General features: G+C 44.7%; 1 protein-coding gene across 5 annotated transcripts in view; it reads right to left on the bottom strand.

Annotated features, from left to right (window-relative positions):
- Window positions 1-1414: 1414 nt before the first annotated feature.
- The window catches only part of SLC25A47 (solute carrier family 25 member 47), a 79355-nt gene continuing 57357 nt past the window's right edge, over window positions 1415-23412 (bottom strand). Inside the window, exons 1-7 of one of the 5 annotated variants that reach the window (XM_069738430.1) lie at window positions 20012-20132; window positions 19614-19737; window positions 19077-19120; window positions 18316-18387; window positions 17720-17902; window positions 16600-16870; window positions 1415-4000 (exon numbers count right to left, since the gene is read on the bottom strand). In XM_069738430.1, the coding sequence (XP_069594531.1) occupies window positions 3720-4000; window positions 16600-16870; window positions 17720-17902; window positions 18316-18387; window positions 19077-19120; window positions 19614-19644 (882 nt within the window). In that variant the 5' untranslated portion in view covers window positions 19645-19737; window positions 20012-20132 and the 3' untranslated portion in view covers window positions 1415-3719. Of the gene's footprint in view, window positions 4001-16599; window positions 16871-17719; window positions 17903-18315; window positions 18388-18826; window positions 19121-19613; window positions 19872-20011; window positions 20133-23412 lie in introns of those variants that run through there. The other 4 variants (XM_069738437.1, XM_069738423.1, XM_069738448.1 and 1 more) reach the window with 4 other exon arrangements.

The raw sequence follows: 23412 nt of genomic DNA, 5'->3' as shown, positions 1-23412 counted from the left end.
CCGGTAACAAATCATTTTAATATCCCGCCAATTTGAGGTGACAGGTTCCCTTTAAGCAAGATTACAGATTATGTTTGCCACTGTCGCTCAACTCATTGACTGTAATACCACACAGTACCTGTGCACAGGGGTGGCGCTGTTTTTGGCAGAAAGACCCATGTTTTTGTAGTTGTGGAAAACCACTTTAATATGTGGGAAGAGCCCCAGAGCGTCTTCATTTTGCTGATCTGTGGAGTCACCAGGAGTCAGACTCCTGTACGGATCATCCTCAATATACCTCCATAAGGGGTAGTCTCAAGTCTGGATAGTATACCCTGTCCATGTGATAGGGAATGGCTTCCTGACTGCTCCCGACAACTGTGGCTCTAAAAAGCCCCCTGTGAACGGAGCAGTGGTCGATCATGCGCTGCTCTGCTACATTCGTTCTTGTGGGAGTGTTGAAGACCAGGCGGACGCCGCACACAGCCAGTCCCATGAAGAATGAATGGAGCGGAGGTACACATGATCGACACACAGGAGAGCCCCAGTATTTGGGAATGGTGGAGGTCCCAGCCTTCAGACCCCAAGCGATCGGGAAGGGGAAACTTCCAAACTTGAGAAAACCCCTTTAATGAAATTCCAAACTGTAAGGGGATCAAATGAAAGACAAGAATTGAAGAATTTTCATATCGATGCGTCATCGGCCATGGTTCTGTCAATGTTTAGTGATTGCCCGGAATGACACTCTAATGAGACCCTGCAGGGCAGCATAATTGTGTCTGATCCGACTATTGAAAGGGAAAAGAAACTCCAGGTGAATGTGGCGCTAATCACCTTGGGATTTTTTGAATACATCCGCTTCCGGTGAAAAAATATTAATAAAAGTTCATTTATTTTCTCAAAAAAAAAAAAAAGTAAGAAAATATTTTTTCTTTTTTTTAAAATACAGTACAACGCATTTCGGCTGCTATTTTTACAGTGCAGCCTTCATCAGGTAACAAAAAAAAACAAACAAACATACAAAAGCACTATAAGCTTTTGTATGTTTTTTTGTTTTTTTTTGTTACCTGATGAAGGCTGCACTGTAAAAATAGCAGCCGAAATGCGTTGTACTATATTTAAAAAAATATATATATATATTTTCTCTTCTTTTTTTTTTTTTTTTTGAGAAAATAAATGAACTTTTATTAATATTTTTTCACCGGAAGTAGATGTATTCAGAAAATCCCAAGGTGATTAGCGCCACATTCACCTGGAGTTTCTTTTCCCTTAGAATTCACCACCTATGTAGATCCAAAGCAGGATAAATACATAGTTCTCCAAAGTGAGCTGCACACCTTATTGGATTATAGAAGAAACGGAGGAGAGTTGCCTAAAGAATTGATTCCTTGAGAATCTCAATGTGCATTTCTTGCTGATTGAAGGAGAGCATAACCACAACTAAAATATTTTTTTACTGTTGATAAAAACAAATTACGCTCAGAGGAAGTGCCGCACTTTTTCCCTCTTTCCCTAACCAGGGTATTTCTAAATGATCCGACTATTGGTGAGAGCAAGTGATCGGGCATGTCAGTTCACTCTGCCCAATCCTTATGTCCTCCAACTGATGATGTGAGAAGGCCGCCATATGATAGTCTGGCCCAGTATTGGATAAGGCAGATTAGCTAGGTTTTGCAACTGTGAGATTGATGGTGGAAGCTAACACACAGCACATCCTCCCCTACAAATCCACGCACCAACACAGGGGCCTGGTCTAAATCCACACGCTGACACGGGCCTGGTGCAAATCCGGACACCAACACGGGGCCTGGTGCAAATCCGGACACCAACACGGGGGCCTGGTGCAAATCCGGACACCAACACGGGGGCCTGGTGCAAATCCGCACACCAACACGGGGGCCTGGTGCAAATCCGCACACCAACACGGGGCCTGGTGCAAATCCGCACACCAACACGGGGCCTGGTGCAAATCCGCACACCAACACGGGGCCTGGTGCAAATCCACGCACCAACACGGGGCCTGGTGCAAATCCGCACACCAACACGGGGCCTGGTGCAAATCCGCACACCAACACGGGGCCTGGTGCAAATCCGCACACCAACACGGGGGCCTGGTGCAAATCCGCACACCAACACGGGGCCTGGTGCAAATCCGCACACCAACACGGGGCCTGGTGCAAATCCACGCACCAACACGGGGCCTGGTGCAAATCCACGCACCAACACGGGGCCTGGTGCAAATCCGCACACCAACACGGGGCCTGGTGCAAATTCGCACACCAACACGGGGGCCTGGTGCAAATCCGCACACCAGCACGGGGCCTGGTGCAAATCCGCACACCAACACGGGGCCTGGTGCAAATCCGCACACCAACACGGGGGCCTGGTGCAAATCCGCACACCAACACGGGGCCTGGCGCAAATCCGCGCACCAACACAGGGGCCTGTTGCAAATCCGCACACCAATACGGGGGCCTGGTGCTTTCAATGGATGTCCGATAACACAATGTCCGCACTGAACGTCTCTTTCCCGCACATGAGGTTTACGTAAAAAAATTACTAATAACCCTCAAGATTCAAGAATTAAACTTTATTCGTAAAGAATAAATAGTCCTAAAGTCCTACATTGTATCCATTATCCTCAAGAAATATATCACTTTAATGTACTGGATAAGAACTGGAATGTACACAACAGGCAGGATATTAAGGGGTCCACTACCCCATACAACCGCTCTATATATTCTCTGTTGGAAAATGTGAGATAATGGAGAGGGGCTGATTACAAGGCCCCAAAGCTTAAATTATTGGCCCCAACAAAAAACTACACCTTTATATCTTCATTTAAATGGGGTTGTCTGGATTAGTAAAACATGGTTGCTCTCTTCCAAAAACAACACCGTAGGTTGTGCCTGTTATTGCTGTAAAACTCTATTAATGTGAATATGGTTGAGCTGCAATACCAGACACAACCTACAGACAGAAGTGGTGCTGTTTTGGCAATAAAAGTAACCATGTTTTCTAATCCTCGACAGCTCTGGGATTGTCCACTACTCCCACCTCTCACTATGTTTCCACCAAGTAAAATATAGCAGCTATACTCGCTCCGGTGTTGTTCCCGTGATGTCAGCACTGGCTGTCCCAGGGCTCGTGTGACATTCTTATGTCATGCAATCACTGTGGGTAGCTTGGATACATTTTGTGCTTGGCTCCCCAACCCATAAGTCCAGAAGGTGTAACCATAACTGCAGCCAAGTGCAATAAGTCAGACCCCATCTCATCCACCTGATCCTTGAATCAAGAACAATATAGGGGCCCCCTTTATTACTTCCATAGGTTCTAGTAAGGGATTTGTGAAAGGGTTATTCTCAGCCTGCAACCCATTTAAAATACTGAAAAGGTCAAAATTATTCATAGATATTGCTCATTATAATGGTGGAATTTACTTTTGGGATGTTTTAGACTCAAGTATTTCAGGTATATTGAAAAAATGGCCAGTTTTTGGATGTCCAGAGCAATCTCAGACAACTGTGGGAAGTCCCAAGTCCACTCCAGTGCTGATCCCTAACTAGAAGGTGGTGACATACCCAAGCTGCAGCCTTATCATTAACTACTGGTGCTTCTCCATGGTGGTCAGTGAGATCTATGGCAGGTGCCCACCGATCATGAATGAGACCGTGAGGCCTTTGGACCAATGTTTCTGTGCTTTGGTAGAGATGACCATCTTCAGGCTCCTCTTCCTTTCATATGGAGAAGGGTTTGATTTGCTTTAGTATGGCTTCATAGGTGAGGAAGACCACCATATTGACAGGGAAAGCTCTGAGACAGTTCAGTGACAGTCCTTTGAAGAGGACGGTGACCCCCTCCTGCCGCACGCTGTCAGTGATGCAGTGAATGACTCCTCTGTATCTCCGCTGTGTGACACCATCCACCTGCAGCCGGGATTTAATCACATCCATAGGTGTGGCAATGCTCCATGCCACCGTTCCAGCAAGCCCACCGGCCAGGAGGACGCCCAATAACTCTGGAAGAAAAAGCAAAAAATGGTCTTAGAGATGACATTACATCTCTGGATGAATGTGGATACAAGAGAATGGCTACAAAACTACATACATTAACATGGGGTGGACCAGTAGAGACGCAAACTAAATGAGAAACTTTCATTGTCCGACATGTCTCTCTTGTTGAAATCACTGCACCTGATGCAACGCTGATAGCACTTTTGCACTTTTTTTGTCAATTGTCCAACTTTAAATGAAAATTAAAAAGGACTGAATTAACTTCAAAGAAGTGTGAGTGCCGACTTTCTTTTTACTTGTTACTGCAATGATAATGTCCTATCTGCAGTCACCACTAGGGGGAGCCCCCTGTATACAGAGATACATGATACGATCCTGTCTGCAGCTACCACTAGGGGGAGCTCCCTGTATACAGAGATACATGATAAGATCCTGTCTGCAGCCACCACTAGGGGGAGCTCCCTGTATACAGAGATACATGACAAGATTCTCTGCAGCCACCACTAGGGGGAGCTCCCTGTATATAGAGATACATGATAAGATTCTGTCTGCAGTCACCACTAGGGGGAGCTCCCTGTATACAGAGATACATAATAAGATCCTGTCTTCAGCCACCATTAGGGGGAGCTCCCTGTATACAGAGATACATGCTAAGATTCTGTCTGCAGCCACCACTAGGGGGAGCTCCCTGTATACAGATACATGATAACATCCAGTCTGCAGTCACCACTAGGGGAAGCTCCCCATATACAGAGATACTGTCACGGGGTTACCGCAACAAAACGGAGCCAGAAGACCGCAGCGTCTTACTTGTTACTGCAATGATAATGTCCTATCTGCAGTCACCACTAGAGGGAGCTCCCTATGTACAGAGATACAGATAAAATCTAGTCTGCAGTCACCACAAGGGGAAGCTCCCTATATACAGAGATAAATGATAAGATCCTGTCTGCAGCCACCACTAGGGGGAGCTCCCTGTATAAAGAGATACACGATAAGATTCTGTCTGCAGCCACCACTAGACGGAGCTCCCTGTAAACAGAGATACATGATAAGATTCTGTCTGCAGCCACCACTAGGGGAAGCTCCCTGTATATAGAGGTACATGATAAGATCCTGACTGCAGCCACCACTATGGGGAGCTCCCTGTATACAGAGATACATGATAAGATCCTGTCTGCAGCCATCACTAGGGGGAGCTCCCTGTATACAGAGATACATGATAAGATTCTGTCTGCAGCCACCACTAGGGGAGCTCCCTATATACAGCGATACATGATAACATCCAGTCTGCAGTCACCACTAGGGGAAGCTCCCCATACTGTCACGGGGTTACCGCAACAAAACGGAGCCAGAAGACCGCAGCGTCTGCCGCTGAGGAGAAGCACTTCTCCGGGTTATTAAACGTGTTTATTTCTTCCAGCAGAAAAGGGCCATCTTCAAAATCCCTGTTCTCAGCTATGCTCGGTTAACCATTCCCTTTCCCAATATAATCTGGGCTCTATCACTAATCCTTGTCAGAGTTAGCTTTTGCTGCATGACAATAGGAGGAAGAGAAGTTGGTATGAGAAGGCATTATAAGGCTACTTTCACACATGAGGTTTTTTGCATCAGGCACAATCCGGCGAATGTTGGAAAAAACGGATCCGGCGCAGATTGTGAAAAACTGATGCGATGGATCCGTTTTTTCGACGTATCCGACTAGCATATCCAGATAATTAGTTAAAAAAAATTTGGAGCATGCTCAGTTTAAAAAACTGGAATCCGGCCCCGGAATCCGTCATTTTCCGAATCCGGCGCTTCCGGCTTTTACGCTGGAGACAATAAAGTTGCTATGGACGTTTTTTTCAGAAACCGGAAATGGCAGATTTGCCAAATCCGCCGAAAACCGGACGAAATGCAATGTCATCCGGGCAATCCGGCATTAATATAAGTCTATGGGAAAAAAACAGATCCGGCGGCAACATTCGCCAGATCTGTTTTTTTTTTTAATTTATCCGGATTGAGCCTGACAGCGAAAACCTGATGTGTGAAAGTAGCCTTAGCGACTGTTGTTTGGTTTGCACGCTTGATAATTCCTTATACTTCCCTATTTTGGATTCTTTATCTTCCTACACACCCAGGTGGATTCCTCTTTTACATGTGAGTGAATATTTTTGCGTGTGTAGTTTTCAGTTACCCCTTGTCTTTGTTGCCCTGTTTATCGGGTTGGTGTACTGAGGTGCACAGTAGCACCTCCTCTTCCCTGGGTGGGGGAAGCTAGGGCACCCCCCTAGTGTTAGGGCCAGGAAAGGAGTCCCTGGCCCGGGTCACCCGAAAGCTTTGTTGTGACATTAACTCTGAAAGCAATCATTTTCTATGATCCATGATGGATCCAATCTCTGCTCTGACAGGGCAATTGCGGCAGCTCAGGCTGGAGGTGGCGGATTTGCGCACAGTGGTTTTTCCACACCCTGATACATCTGGTGGGGGGATCTCATATCTCAGGCAAACCATTGTGGAGCCCAAGGTCGCATTACCAGACAGGTTCTCTGGGTAGCGTGTCAAGTTTGTGGTGTTCCGGGAGGCCTTTGAACTGAACTTCAGGTTACGTCTGGTTTCCTCAGGTACAGAGGAGCAACGTGTGGAGATGGTAATCTCGCTCCTTCAGGGGGACCTCCAAGAATGGGAGTCTTCTCTTCCGTCTGACACTCAGTCACTTCAGTCAGTAGAGGGATTTTTTCAGGCTCTGGGCCTTGTGTATGACTCCGATCGTGTCTTCTTAGCCGAGTCCACACTGTGCCAACTTCAGCAAGGAGACCGGCCAGCGGAGGACTATTGCTCTGAGTTTCGGAGGTGGGCCACGGACACCAAGTGATATGAACCCGCACTCCGTAGGCAGTTCTGTGAGGGGCTCACAAAGTGAATAATGACTCTGTATGAGACTCCTGACTCCTTTGAGGCAGTCATGTCTCTAAAGATCCGAGTTGATCGCCGTCTTCGCCAGAGACATAGGGAGTCGCCTCTGGTTGCAGTAGGTCCGGGGTCGAGGGTGGTCAGTACTGAACCTGCTTAGGACCCCATGCAGGTGGGTGCGTCGTCACATGCTGGTAATTTGTCTGTAGTCCGGGGTAAGGGGGGAGTGTGTTTTCTTTGTGGTAAAAAGGGCCACTTCGTGGTCACGTGTCTGGAGCGCCCCCATGGGGCCGTGGGGTACTCATTACTGGGTCCTTCGGTTCACAGGGGGATGTCACAGTGGCTGACCTGGTCCGTGACCCTGGGACATCCGTGTAAAAGGGAAAGGTCTTTAAGGGGAATGTTCGTGACGCCACCTGTGGTATTCGGTCAGGGTGACCGATGCTGCTTTAAGGGGTCCGCTGGGGTGATCTTATGGCAGCTAGATGGTATACCTTCCCACAGGTGAAGTGTATCCCCAGGGCTCCCCGGTGTGTAGATGGTGAATGATGAATGGCGCAGTGAAGAACGAGGACACAGGGTTGCATTCTCTTTACCTTTATTGAAGACTTCAGCATCCACAGTCCAGGGCACCAGATCACAGGACAGGCAGAGTCTGGATGGTTTGGAGGCAAGTCCAGAGTTCCCTTATCCAGGTGGAAATCAGTAGCCTTCCTTTGCGCTGCGGTGGTGTAGTCCCTTACTGCCTATGGCTTCACATAAGGGTCTCACAGATGCGATGTTTCGCTCTTTCTGTCCCCCATATAGGATAGGACAATACAAGTATGACTGGTGACTTGAGCCTGTTTATAGGGTCTCTTAGATAACCCGGCTCTGTAGATGTCACCATGCCTCCTGGGTGTAAGTGCGGACAGGTAACTTGCAATTAGCTGTCCTGCCGGTCTCTGAAATAAGGCATAGAGGTCCTTACTCCCTCGGTGTTCCGGCTACCGGAATGTTGCGCCTCAGAAGGAGACAGCTTGAGCAGGGCTGGTCCCCTTCTGGTATCCCTTCCTTTGCTACGACTTCCTTCACGCTCGCTGCAATACAATTCTGCCTTCTGAATGTCTCTTTCTGGGAGCTGCAGCTCTGAGGGCATGCACAGCTCCTTTGGACCCTCTGTCCACCTCAGACTACTGTCTGGAACGTTCTAACTTTCCATACAGACTACCAGTTATATATATGTGGGGAGTGAACTAATAAATAGGAGCAGAAGCTCCCCATGGTGGTCTGGAGTGTGAAATGTGTTGCATGTTTGTGATACCTGGATGCAGTTATTCTTCTTTGCCTCCAAACGTAGCATCACTCTCCCCGAGAGGAAAGCAATACCACTGCGACGACCAGGACCATGGGGCGCTGCATGTCCTTCCCGACCTCTATATAAACAACCGTCAAAAAAAACTATCCCCCATATCTCTGTCTCCCATATAGGATAGGACAATACAAGTATGACTGGTGACTTGAGCCTGTTTATTGGGTCTCTTAGATAACCCGGCTCTGTAGATGTCACCGTGCCTCCTGGGTGTAAGTGCGGACAGGTAACTTGCAATTAGATGTCCCGCCGGTCTCTGAAATAAGGCATAGAGGTCCTTACTCCCTCGGTGTTCCGGCTACCGGAATGTTGCGCTTCAGAAGAAGACAGCTTGAGCAGGGCTGGTCCTCTTCTGGTATCCCTTCCTTTGCTACGACTTCCTTCACGCTCGCTGCAATACAATTCTGCCTTCTGAATGTCTCTTTCTGGGAGCTGCAGCTCTGAGGGCATGCACAGCTCCTTTGGACCCTCTGTCCACCTCAGACTACTGTCTGGAACGTTCTAACTTTCCATACAGACTACCAGTTATATATATGTGGGGAGTGACCTAATAAATAGGAGCAGAAGTTGCCCCTGGTGGTCTGGAGTGTGAAATGTGTTGCATGTTTGTAATACCAGGATGTATTTATTCTTCTTTGCCTCCAAACGTAGCATCACTCTCCCCAAGAGGAAAGCAATATCACTGCGACGACCAGGACCATGGGGCGCCGCATGTCCTTCCCGACCTTTATATAAACAACCGTCAAAAAAAACTAGAGAACCTGGGTTGCGGGGAGGTTGGCAATCCGAGTGTACTTATCACCTCGGTGGGTAGGACACAGTTTTTCCTACCAGCTGTAGTCCACCCCCTGAGGAAGCTATTGTGTAGTGAAACGTGCGTTGGGGTTGGCGCACAGGAGTGCTAGCCTGTCTACAACTATGGGTAATGACTGCTACATTTGATGTATACATACAAAAATTGACTAACTCTCACTAGAGTGTTCACTGCTGCTATTATATATTATGACAGATATTGTTCCATCTCTTGCAACGGGGGCATTAATGTGGGTATGCAGCAGCAGCTGAACCTACACTAATCACTATATACTGCTGCAGTCCATTTTTTAAAATGCCGCACTTGAATTATATATTTACCATGGATATAGTCACTTGAATTATTTGAGAGATGGTTACAATATTCTGATTACTGTGCAGACATTGCTCTATAGGCTATTTATATAGATAGCACTCCCTGCGCTATTTACTTTGGTTCTTGTGTCACTGGTTTCAATTTGTGTTACTTTTTTGCTCAAATTATTATATGTATAATTATTATTTGTATTGTTAACGTTGTTACTTATGACTTTTGTGTTTGAAACTGTTAAACTGTAAAGCGCTGCGGAATATGTTGGCGCTATATAAATAAAGATTATTATTATTATTATTATTATTATTATTATGTATCTATGTGTATATTGTGTTTCCTGATATTAACATTTTTCCTAATAAAATGTAAACAGTTTAAATGATAAATCATGACTCATTTGCCTCTTTATATCTAACATTTTGATCGAGTTGCTATTTATCTACTATAAAATTGTCTAAGGGTCACTTCCGTCTGTCTGTCTGTCTGTCTGTCACAGATATTCATTGGTCGCGGTCTCTGTTTGTCATGGAAATCCAAGTCGCTGATTGGTCGCGGCAAAACAGCCATGACCAATCAGCGATGGGCACAGTCCGGAAGAAAATGGCCACTCCTTACTCCCCGCAGTCAGTGCCTGGCGCTCGCATACTCCCCTCCGGTCACCGCTCACACAGGGTTAATGCCGGCGGTAACGGACCGCGTTATGCCGCGGGTAACGTTACCGCTGCTATTAACCCTATGTGTCCCCAACTTTTTACTATTGATGCTGCCTATGTAAAAAAATGTAATGTTAAAAATAATTAAAAACAAAAAACTTGCTATACTCACCCTCCGTTGTCCGCCGAGCCGCTCACGCCGGCCGCCATCTTCCGTTCCCGGCGATGCATTGCGAAATTACCCAGAAGACTTCGCTGTCTCGCGAGACCGCTAAGTCATCTGGGTAATTTCGCAATGCATCCTGGGAACGGAAGATGGCGGCCGGCGGAGCTTCGCTGGATCCCACCGGCGGGTGAGTATATAACTATTTTTATAATTTTTTTTAACAGGGATATGGTGCCCACACTGCTGTATACTACGTGGGCTGTTAGATACCGCGTGGCTGCTATATACTACATAGGCATTGTTATATACTGCGTGCCTGCTATATACTGCGTGGGCAGTGTTATATACTTCGTGGCTGCTATATACGGCGTGGGCTGTATTTTATACTACGTGGCTGCTATATACTGCGTGGGCAGTGTTATATACTACGTGGCTGCTATGTACTGCCTGGGCAGTGTTATATACTACGTGGCTGCTATACATTGCGTGGGCTGTGCTATATATTATGTGGCCAGTGTTATATACTGCGTGGCCTGTGTTATATACTACGTCGCCTGTGTTATATACTGCGTGGCCTATATTAACACATCGGGTATTCTACAATATGTATGTATATAGCAGCCACATAGTATATAGCACAGGCCACGTAGTATTTGTCTGCTATATAGTACATGTCTCCTATATATTATGTGGCTGCTATATACATACATAAATACATATTCTAGAATACCCGATGCGTTAGAATCGGGCCACCATCTAGTCTGATATATGTTTTTTTTTGCATAGCTATGCTTAAACCATAATGATGTTGAGTTTCTTTGTTATATTTTTTTTGTGTGTGTAGTTTTCAGTTACGTCTTGTCTTTGTTGCCCTGTTTGCTGGGTTGGTGTACTGAGGTGCACAGTAGCGCCCTTTCATCCCTGGGTGGGGGAAGTGAACAGACGGAGGGTTATCTTAGGAGATAAGGCAAGGACAGAGGCAACAGGGAACAGGGCAAGCTAAGACACCCGCTAGTGTTAGAGCCAGGAAAGGAGCCCCTGGCCTGGGTCACCTGACAGATAAATGATAAGATCCTGTATGCAGCCACCACTAGGGGGAGCTCCTTGTATACAGAGATACATCATAAGATTCTGTGTGCAGCTACCACTAGGGGGAGCTCCCTGTATACAGAGATACATGATAAGATTCTGTCTGCAGACACCACTAGAGGGAGCTCCTTGTATACAGAGATACATGATGAGATCCTGTCTGTAGCCACCACTAGGGGGAGCTCCCTGTATACAGAGATACATGATAAGATCCTGTCTGCAGCCACCACTAAGGGGAGCTCCCTGTATACTGAGATACAGGATAAGATCCTGTCTGCAGCCACCAATAGGGGGAGCTCCCTGTATACAGAGATACATGATAAGATTCTGTGTGCAGCTACCACTAGGGGGAGCTCCCTGTATACAGAGATACATGATAAGATCCTGTCTGCAGCCACCACTAGGGGAAGCTCCCTGTATACAGAGATACATGATGAGATTCTGTGTGCAGCTACCACTAAGGAGAGCTCCCTGTATACAGAGATACATGATAAGATCCCGTCTGCAGCCACCACTAGGCGGAGCTCCCTGTATACAGAGATACATGATAAGATCCTGTCTGCAGCTACCACTAGGGGGAGCTCCCTGTATACAGAGATACATGATTAGATTCTGTCTGCAGACACCACTAGGGGGAGCTCCTTGTATACAGAGATACATGATGAGATTCTGTCTGCAGCCACCACTAGGGGAGCTCCCTGTATACAGAGATACATGATAAGATCCTGTCTGCAGCCACCACTAGGGGGAGCTCCCTATATACAGAGATACATGATCAGATTCTGTCTGCAGACACCACTAGGGGGAGCTCCCTGTATACAGAGATACATGATACAATCCTGTCTGCAGCCACTACTAGGGGGAGCTCCCTGTATACAGAGATACAGGATAAGATCCTGTCTACAGCCACCACTAGGGGAAGCTCCCTGTATACAGAGATACAGGATAAGATCCTGTCTGCAGCCATCACTAGGGGTAGCTCCCTGTATACAGAGATACAGGATAAGGTTATGTCTGCAGTCACCACTAGGGGGAGCTCCCTGTATACAGAGATACAGGATAAGATCCAGTCTGCAGCCACTACTAGGGGGAGCTCCCTGTATACAGAGATACAGGATAAGATCCTGTCTGCAGCCACCACTAGGGGGAGCTCCCTGTATACAGAGATACAGGATAAGATTCTGTCTACAGCCACCACTAGGGGGAGCTCCCTGTATACAGAGATACAGGATAAGATCCAGTCTGCAGCCATCACTAGGGGGAGCGCTCTGTATACAGAGATACAGGATAAGATCCTGTCTGCAGCCACCACTAGGGGGAGCTCCCTGTATACAGAGATACAGGATAAGATCCTGTCTGCAGCCACCACTAGGGGGAGCTCCCTGTATACAGAGATACATGATAAGATCCTGTCTGCAGCCACCACTAGGGGGAGCTCTATCTTTAAGAATATATTTGTATTGAATTCAATAAAAGCTCTGTAAATCTGTAAGCAATGAGATCCTTCTAGTAGTGGTTCTTGGAAAATCAAAGCATCCAGGATGCGCATAACTGCATTTAAGGGGTTGTCCACTACTAGGACAGTCCCTTCTTAAACTAAATATTCTGCCCCGATAAATTAATAAATCCTATACTCACCTCCTTTGCCGGCTCCATTCCAGCGGTGTCGGCACTGTCTGTCCCGGGGTTGTGATGCGGTAGAATGACACGTGATGCCTGGCACCCAATCAGAGCTGGCATCACTGTCTCCGCCTTCGAACAAACTGATCATGACAAGGCAGTCCGTGATCAGCTTTGCACACGTAGGAAAAGAGGTGCAGAATTTTCTGCACAAAATCGGCATCTCCTGGCAGAATTCGCAGCCGTGGATTTGCAGTGGTTTTTATGCGGATTTTGGGCATTTTGTATGCGGAATTGATGCAGATTTTTTTTGTGTGGATTTTCAGCGGTTTTTGCCACTGCGGAATCTTAGCATGGAGGGGTGCAGAAACGCTACAGATACGCACAAAAGAACAGACATGCACTTCTTTTAAATCCGCAGCAATTCCGCACTGATTTTTCCACACCATCTGCACAGCTTTTTTTCCCCATTGAATAACATTATACTGTACATCACAGTGCGGATCTGCAGCTTTTCTGCGTGGAAAAATCCGCTGTGGATCCGCAGCAAATCCGCATCGCGTGCACATAGCCTAAAGACGCTGGCACGGGAGGTGAGTATAGTCTTTATTATTTTATTTTAGTTTAGTTTAAGAAGCGGCTATCCTAGAAGTGGACAACTCCTTTAACCATTAGTAATTGTCATATGAAACTTCCCATCAGCTACAATACAGACTGAGACTGGACGATGTGTATCTATTTGTGCTGAGGTTTGAGTTCTGCAGGACTATTTCTATCCACATGAGTCGTCCAGGAGAATGGCATCTTCTAGGAACATGAAGCACAATGGAGAACAGTCTGTATGACTTCGGATACAGTTACAAGCAGTGACCCCTGTGATCCTGCACGGAACATTCCGTCCGTGTTTACCCGTAATACCGAAGCATAATAAGCTCCTTCATGGAAAGAGGATATTATTGGGATCAGGAAGAAAAGTGGAGCAGATATGAGCCGTGGACATAGCTACAAGAATCAGCTAGACTCTATGACTTTATTATGTTAGTAGCACTACATAGCCATATTATTTTGCTATAGTATGATGTTTTGTGTGCTATGCTAGCACAGTATAGCTGTAGTACTTGGGCACAGTCTAGTCTTTGTTTTGTTTTTTAGCTTTTAGTTGCTCTATCTGGGAATGAAATAAGAACTATATTGTTATATTTATGGGCAATATATGACAGTATTATAAAAGATACATTATTATTTATATCTATTTATGATTTTTTTTGCATTGTATGCCAATGATTCTGATGCATCAGCCTCAACACACTATATAGCATTATTATTATGTTAGTACTGCCTGGCATTCTAGTGGTACTTTGAGGGCACTGTAGGGTGGTATTTTTCATCATGATACACAGTTGTGCTCAAAAGTTTACATACCCCGGCAGAATTTTTACTTTCTTGGCCTTTTTTCAGAGAATATGAATGATGACACCAAAATTGTTTCTCCACTCATGGTTAGTGGTTGGGTGAAGCCATTTATTGTCAAACTGCTGTGTTTTCTCTTTTTAATTCATAATGACAACCCAACACATCCAAATGACCCTGATCAAAAATGTTCATACCCTGGTGATTTTGGCCTGATAACATGTACAGAAGTTGACACAAATGGGTGTGAATGGTTACTAAAGGTAACATCCTCACCTGGGACCTGTTTGCTTGTAATCAGTGTGTGTGCATAAAAACTGAGTGAGTTTCTGGGATCCAGACAGACTCTTGCATCTTTCATCCAGCCACTGACGTTTCTGGATTGTGAGTCATGGGGAAAGCAAAACAATTGTCAACAGATCTACGGGAAAAGGTAGTTGAACTGTATAAAACAGGAAAGGGATACAAAAAGATATCTAAGGAATTGATCATGCCAGTCAGCAGCATTCAAACTGTGATTAAGAAATGGAAAATCAGGGGCTCTGTAAAAACAAAACTACAGACAGGTAGACCAACAAAAATTTCATCCACAACTGGCAGGAAAATTATTCGGGATGCAAAGAAAAACCCACAAATAACATCATCTGAAATACAGGACTCTCTGAAAACTAGCGGTGTGGCTGTTTCAATATACACAATAAGGAGGCACTTGAAGAAAAATGGGCTGCATGATCGAGTCGTCAGAAGAAAGCCATTACAGTGCAAATGTCAAAAAGTATCTCGCCTACAATACGCAAAACAGCACAGAGACAAATCTCAAAACTTCTGAATCAAGGTAAGTTGGAGTGATGAGACCAAAATTTTACTTTCTGGCCACAACCATAAACATTACATTTGGAGAGAGGTCAACAAGACATATGATTAAAGGAACACCATGCCTACTGTAAAGCACAGAGGTGGATCACTGATGTTTTGGTGATGTGTGAGCTACAAAGGCACAGGAAACTTGGTCAAAGTTGAAGGAAAGATGAATGCAGCATGTTATCAGCAAATACTGCTGTGCATGGGTCGTACTTGGATGTTCCAACATGACAATGATCCAAAGCACAAGACCAAGTCGACCTGTCATTAGCTACAGCAGAACAAAGTGAAGGTTCTGGAGTGGCCATCTCAGTCTCCTGATCTCAATATCATTGAGCCACTCTGGGGAGATCTCAAGCGCACAGTTCATGCTAGACAGCCCAGGAATTTACAGGAACTGGAGGCTTTTTGCCAAGAAGAGGGGGCAGCTTTACCATCTGAGAAAATAAAGAACCTCATCCACAACTACCACAAAAGACTTCAAGCTGTCATTGATGTTAGAGGGGGCAATACATGCTATTAAGAAATGGGGTATGTACTTGTTGATCAGGGTCATTTGGATGTTTTGGTTGTCATTATGATTTAAAAAGAGAAAACACAGTAGATTGACAATAAATGGCTTCACCCAACCACTAACCATGAGTGCAGAAAAAGTTTTGGCGTTATCATTCACATTCTCTGAAAAAAGGCCAAGAAAGCAAAAATTCTGCCGGGGTATAGAAATTTTTGAGCACGACTGTAACTATATTGCTCACACACAAGTTTTGCTTTATTATTTTGTGTAATTTGGGTAGTCTTTGACTGCATTATTTTAGCACTAAAGACTAAAGAGCGATATTATTTTGGCACTGTATAATGGTTTTATAGCAGCACAGTATAGCTGTATTAATGAAGTGCAGTACAGTCTTTGGCGCTTACATTAGTACTGTACAGTTGTATTATTTCACCTTTATATGCCAGTATTATACACGCACTATGTATGGAGCGTTTTTTTTATTATTTAGAATGATTGTTTATGCAATTATATGACGATATTGTTTACGAGCTGTATTGCGGTACTATTGCGGTTTTAATCCAGCAAATCGATAATAAATTCTTTATTGCGACTTCATCAAAATAGTAGCAAGAACACAGAAAGATACTGATGCGTTTCGAGTCTGACAGACTCTTAGGAATAAAGGTCAGCCATATTCGAAGCTCGAAACGCATCAATTTTTTTTATTTTAATTAAGTCACAATAAAGAATTTTTCTTTGCTTTTATCTCGCTTTGCTGGATTGAAAAACATTTTTCATCACTTCTGATAATGGGGGATTTAATGTAATGATGGAAGATGACGCTACGATAACATCGCATTAGCGATCACCTCGGATGCAGCAAATCACTACGTACAAATGAAGGTCTCTACATTGAGGGGAAATCTTAATTATGTACCTGAATTACTTTCCTCCACCGGCACCAACCATTCTCGAATAACGGCGTATGACAGGAAGTACGTAGCAAACGAATGGCAGTCTCTGAACATAAGAGCAAAGCAGCCTTTGTACAAACCGAAGAACCCTTCTTCCTTCACTATGGTCAGGAGACAGTGGACCGGGCCAGAGTATTTCGGCTGGGTCAGGATGGAGCACATATTGGAACGGTGCGGAGAAACCTGCGTCTGGAGTCGAACCTTCGCCATGTCTGCAGGCGATGACACCAGAACCTAAAAACATAGGATATGTCAGAACAGCAGAGATCTTGGATACAGTGAGGATGCGGAACTCAAAGGGCCCAAGTCTCCATCATCAATCATTGACTTTTTTGTGCCAAATTCTTAAAAATGACTTATGTGGTTAATGAATTTTGAACAAATTGAAAAATGTTCTATTTTTTTTTTTTTTCAAAGGGTCTTATGTTTTGTTAAAATGTTGCTAAATTTGCACAAAAATCGCAAACATAAATAAAAACATTCCAGGAGGAATGGGACTGGGGAGCATTTGCATTAAAATGATGCGCTTTTTTTTTTTAAATAAAGTCACAAATTAGGAATTAGCCAAAAACTTATGGAAATCTTGAACTCTGCCAACAATGCCAGAAACAAAAATAAATAAATAATAATATTTAAAAAAAACAGTAAACACATAAAATATACTTTAAAAAAGGTATAAATTAAAAATTCAAATTATAATAAGAAGCAAATGAAAAACAGGAGAAAAATATCAAAAATTAGACAAAAAAAGGGCACAAATGCAATAATGAATCGAACCCCAAGTATATTAGTAAACGGCAGAACTCTTCACATTACAGATAATTAATTGTTCAGTGGGCACCAGATATGAAAATCGTCTGTCCAGAGTGAGCAATTCCTTGAAGCTGTTGTCAATGGGGCTAATACAGAAAACTTTATTTTAAGCCCCTCCCCATTCATTTTAAGCCCTCTTCATTAATTGTACATCCCTCTGCATAGCCGCACCCTTTTCCAAAGATTTTGCATTTTTTTATTTTATTTTTTTTTTTATGTAGAAAAATTCACTACCGCTGTACATTAACCCTTTGTGAAGGTCAGACGTACCTGTATTCCTCCAGCCACATAACCGGATAGAAAAATGTCTAGTTTGGATGGTTTCACATTGCGCGAGCCGTATTTCAGCTGGCACAGGTTGTGCAGACAGTTTCTATACACTCCGAACACTATAGACGAGCTGACGGACACGGTGGAAATAGGCATTGACATTCCCTTGAAGAATCCGGACACCTATGAAAGTGAATGCGGTAAAAATGGAATTTAGGTATGAAATATTGAATACAAATATCACACGGGATCATTCACAGAAACACGCAGCGATTCTACTTGACAATTTCCGGACATTTCTGTTCCAGGAAAGAGGCTGGTAGTGGCTGAACACAGGAACTCTAAATAATAGGCACCACTTGTTCGGATATTCATCATTTTTGCAGACGTCCAGGATTGGATGAGAAGCCCCAGGAAATCGACGTGAAAGCCAACGCACATCTGCAGAACATCATGTGTACTGAAATCTCTTCCCCTGAAGCCCCCCAGTGTCAGCAATGCAAGAGTTAAAGGTGGGGGAACAGAAAGTGGCCACTGAGGATAGGGGGTCTTGATTTTGCTGCCCACCTTTTATATTGGGGGGTGGGGGTACTTACTTTTTCCACTTTGTAGGTGGTGTAGATGCAGTGCCATATCCCAGTGTAGCTTCTCTGGGTCTGAATTCGGACCTGGTGGAGGGAGAATATTACACAGTATTAGCTTATAGTACCTGGGGTAAGTGCCAGGGAAGGGAAACCTCAGGTTACAAGTCTGTAATCGGGGTGAAGGCTCGGACAGGAAACCGTCAGGCACATAAACTATGACATAACCATAAAGCCCTGGCACACACTGGGTACAGTCAGCATTTGTGATATCTATTCGATTACTATTTGTGGGTAAGGGCAATAAGGAGATCACAGCAGCCTCTGCATTCTCCATATTAGATAAAAACGATCTGGATCGGCTGTGATTATTGTATCAGCATGTCAGCGTTATTTCCGACACTTTTTAAAATTTTGGATACAGAAAGGGAGTGACGTCAGTCAGGAGATCACAGCAGCCTCTGTGGGGTAGGGATAACAAGCACCTGGCTCAGCGGCGAGGACTACATTAGCATGGTGCCATTACCTTTGACACGTGTATTTTTGGTTTTGAATGGAGAGTGGGTGCGATGTCGGTCAGGAGATCACAGCAGCCTCTGCTTTCTGTATATTAGTGGAATATCCTTTGCCCTCATTGCAGACGTCGGCCACATTAAATAGCAGTTCTCTTCCTCCGCCGCAGTATCGGTTTCCTCTCATATAGGTGCATGTATCAGGGAATAGATCAGTCTAAGGGAAGTGTTATAATCCTGACAGGCAGAGGACATGTTACCCACCTTCACCGTGTCCAGGGGGTATCCCACCATAACGCCACAGGCTCCTGCAACACAAACACCGATGACGGTGACATTAGATCCAGACTATATACATTGTATACATTGTACAATGCCGGGGATGTGACCGTGGAGGGACTGTATCCGTGATGGCAGGGAGAATATGACAATCACGGTCCTGGCCGGCCGCCATCGCTGGTGTAATGCGCTCAGCCCCATACTGAACTGTAAATAGCTGTTTGGCCGGATATAAGAAGGTCACGTTATAATAACTCGTCCCCTCTGGACAGGAAACTAAAACTAATATTTCATTGGAATAATATGGACACGGCAGGCTGGAGACTGGGCTCGAGTCTGTCAGGGCATGCTGAGAGTTGTAGTTATACAAGAGCCGTAAAGTCACAGGTGGCATCAAGCGACAGGGTGGATTATTGCTATTAATCATTGTAGCATTGCAGCACTACTCACATGATATCGCGCGTGTATAATAAACAATGCATTATATGGACAATATATAACGATGCACAGTATAATGATTACCTCCCAGAGCTCCTGCGATGAAGTCAGCCATCTGCCGCCGTATGTCAGCCCGTCCCCGTCACTGTGCAGCTGGCAATTATGGGAATTATCTGAGTGCCAGCATTTATATCCACACAGCTCAGTCCTGGAAGAAAGACAGAGGGAGGTTAAACGCCAGGCAGCAAATACAGGGACCCTGCCAGGACTAACAGTCCCCCCACCCATGTCACACGTCAGGTGGCAATATGTCCTGCTCAGTGTGATAAAGGTGACTCCGGCAATGTCTCCTGTGAACTGCTGCAAAAATGCAGAACACTGCCCCATGGGAGGCTGCAACCTGATATTAAAGCCTCTGGGGCTCAGTGATTAAGAGCGCCAACTGCATCACAATCTCCAAGAGTCCTGTCCCATAATCTGACCTTGTGTGAAGACTCATTGCATCCCAAACTCCAACACTAGAAAGGGGACATAGTGGTGCTGTGCAATATGATACGTCAGCCGATGCTCCACTTATTGGTAGGGTAACTCCTGCTAGAATTCGTCTGATGGTGGCTGCAGAGCTGAGGTTCTTAAAGGGAATCTGTCACCATATGAGCTAAGGCCACCGGCATCAGGGGCTTATCTATAGCATTCTGTAATGCATTCTGTAATGCTGTAGATAAGCTCCCGATGTATCCTGAAAGATGAGAAAAAGAGGTTAGAATATACTCACCCAGGGGCGGTCCCAGTATGAAAGGTGTCAAGGTCCGGTCCGGGGCCTCCCATCTTCATCAGATGACGTCCTCTTCTGGTCTTCAGGCTCCGGCGCAGGCGTACTTTGCCCTGTTGAGGGCAGAGCAAAGTACTGCAGTGCGCAGGCGTCGGGCTTCTCTGACGTCACTGCTCTGCTTTCCGGCCGCTGTGCTTACACAGGGCAGAGAAGCAGAGCGCCGAGGGACAGACACCGGAATGTAAGTATGTAGTGTTTGGTTTTTTTTAACTTTTACGCTGGTAACCAGGGTAAACATCGGGTTACTAAGCGCGGCCCTGCGCTTAGTAACCCGATGTTTACCCTGGTTACCAGCGAAGACATCGCTGAATCGGCGTCACACACGCCAATTCAGCGATGTCAGCAGGAAGTCCAGCGACGAAATAAAGTGCTGGACTTTCTGCAGCGACCAACGACATCACAGCAGGATTCTGATCGCTGCTGCGTGTCACACTGGACGATATCGCTAGCCAGGACGCTGCAACGTCACGGATCGCTAGCGATATCGTTTAGTGTGATGGTACCTTTAGCTCATATACCATTTTTGGGGTGGCAGATTCCCTTTAAAGATCCCTCCACAGGGAAACTGGCATTGTGAATGAAAGAACTGTTACATATTTGTGCTGATTCATTTCTTATGTTTGTATAGTTTTTCCAACACAGAACTCACAATCTCCTGCACAGACTAAGGCTATGTGCATACGTTGTGGATTTTGATGCGTTTCCGCAGCGTTTTTGGACATGCGGAATTGCATCAAATCCGCAGTGTAGTGCACCACCGATGTTAGTCAAAGGGAAATTGAGAATTGGTGTGCACATGCTGCAGAAAAATACGCACGGATTTACAGCGTTTTATTTTCTGCAGCATGTCAATTTTTTTTGCGGATCTGCAGCGTTTCTGCACCCATTGACTACCACTGAGTCAGGGAAATCCGCAGGAAAACTGCAGGTGTAAAAAGATTTGCGGTTTTGCTGCGGAGTTGAGTGCGAGAAACACAGAAGATCGGGAGGAGGAAGAGTGTGTGCTGGAGACTGTGTGTGTGTGTGGAGAAGATGTGTGTGTCTGTGTGCTGGTGTCTGTGTGTATCTGTGTGGGTCTGTTTGTGTGTGCGGGGGTCTGTGGGTGTGTGCGGGGCTGTGTGTAGTCAGGCATCATCCAATGGAACTACTAGTCCCACCTGGCTATGCCTGCTACAGTGACAACTAGCTGATGATGGGACAGTAGTCCTATCATCTGGCTTCTGTGTTAAAAAAACACATACACACATATTCAGTGTATACTCACCAAACAGCTAATCTCCGACGCCCTCAATCACCTGTAAAACAATGAAATAATAAACCAACAGTATACTCCCTGTTCCGACGTAATCCATTTAATAACAATTGTCCCACGATGATCTCTCATGTAGAGCTGTCACTTCGGGTGATGTGACCGCTCTCCAGGGGCCTCCGGTGATACAATGACGGCAGGTATCCTCCCACAGTGCATCACTCTGCAGTCAGAGGTCAATGGAATTCATGCTGTCACTTGCGGCACTGCTGCGTGGGAAAATTCTCACGCAGCAGTGCCATAAAGTGAGCATGAACTCCAGTGAACCCTCAGTGATAACACTGCAGCAGCCATTATTTCCTGTCAGTGTGTCACTGGAGGCCCTGTAGAGCGGTCACATCGGACCAGGGAGTATTTGTGTTGGTTTATTATTTTTTTTTTTTTACAGGTGATCAAGGGCGTCGCAGGAATTAGGAGTACAATAAAGATGGGAAACTGTATTTAGTGTTTTATTTCATTAAAATACTTTATTCTGGCTGTTTATTTAACCCCTTAACAACTATAGGATTAGTATTGGATAGGTATCTTATTGACGCCTCTCCATTACTAAGCTGGGCTTGATGTCACCTTACAATACAAAGGTGACATCAATCCCACAAATATTACCCCATATGCCAGCGCTACAGGGCAGTGGGAAGAATGCCGGGTACTGAGGTGCGAGACTCGTGCGAGTTTCTCGCAAGTGTGACCCCGGCCTAACGCAGATTTTGTGTGTGTGTCTTTATTTAACTCTTTATGTACCATTTTATTATTTTTATTAGTAAATATCGGGCTTGGTATTATCTATCTATAGATACAGTACAGACCAAATGTTTGGACACACCTTCTCATTTAAAGATTTTTCTGTATTTTCATGACTATGAAAATGGTACATTCACACTGAAGGCATCAAAACTATGAAGTAACACATGTGGAATTATATACTTAACAAAAAAGTGTGAAACAACTGAAATTATGTCTTATATTCTAGGTTCTTTAAAGTAGCCACCTTTTGCTTTGATGACTGCTTTGCACACTCTTGCCATTCTCTTGATGAGCTTCAAGAGGTAGTCACACTTTTTTGTTAAATATATAATTCCACATATGTTAATTCATAGTTTTGATGCCTTCAGTGTGAATGTACAATTTTCGTAGTCATGAAAATACAGAAAAATCTTTAACTGAGAAGGTGTGTCCAAACTTTTGGTCTGTACTGTATGTCTTATTATCTATCTATCTATCTATCTACTTATCTGTGTGTAAACATTATTCTTCAATGGAGTATGTAAAAGAAAAGGCTGGAGAAGGAAATTACATCACAATTTTTCTTTTTTTGTTAAATAATATATCTTTATTTAGCTTACAAAAATACATACAACTCCGCATCAAAAACACATAAAAAATGCGTTGATTTTTAACTGCGTTTTCTGCCAAGAGATGCAGAATCAGCGCAGAAAATTTCACAGACAAATCTGCAACGTGTGCACATAGCCTTAAAGCAACATGAAAACTCTGTGCCCTGCAACCACCACTAGAGGGAGCTCACTGCATATGGTTTATTATTCAGCTCAATGTATAAACAGTATGTGGATAGGCTGAAAAGCTCCCCCTGATGGTGACATAAAGCAGGAGATTTGAATGTCTGTAGAAACAAAGGACAAAATATTAAACTTAATAATATTAGAGCTAATAAGTCGAGTGGCACTAATCTGATCATAAGCAGAACCCTTACAGACACTACCATAACTATTATAAACCACCAG

The sequence above is a fragment of the Ranitomeya imitator genome, chromosome 1 (genome assembly GCF_032444005.1).
Source record: "Ranitomeya imitator isolate aRanImi1 chromosome 1, aRanImi1.pri, whole genome shotgun sequence".
NCBI lineage: Eukaryota > Metazoa > Chordata > Amphibia > Anura > Dendrobatidae > Ranitomeya > Ranitomeya imitator.
This window is presented reverse-complemented; position numbering and strand designations above follow the sequence as displayed.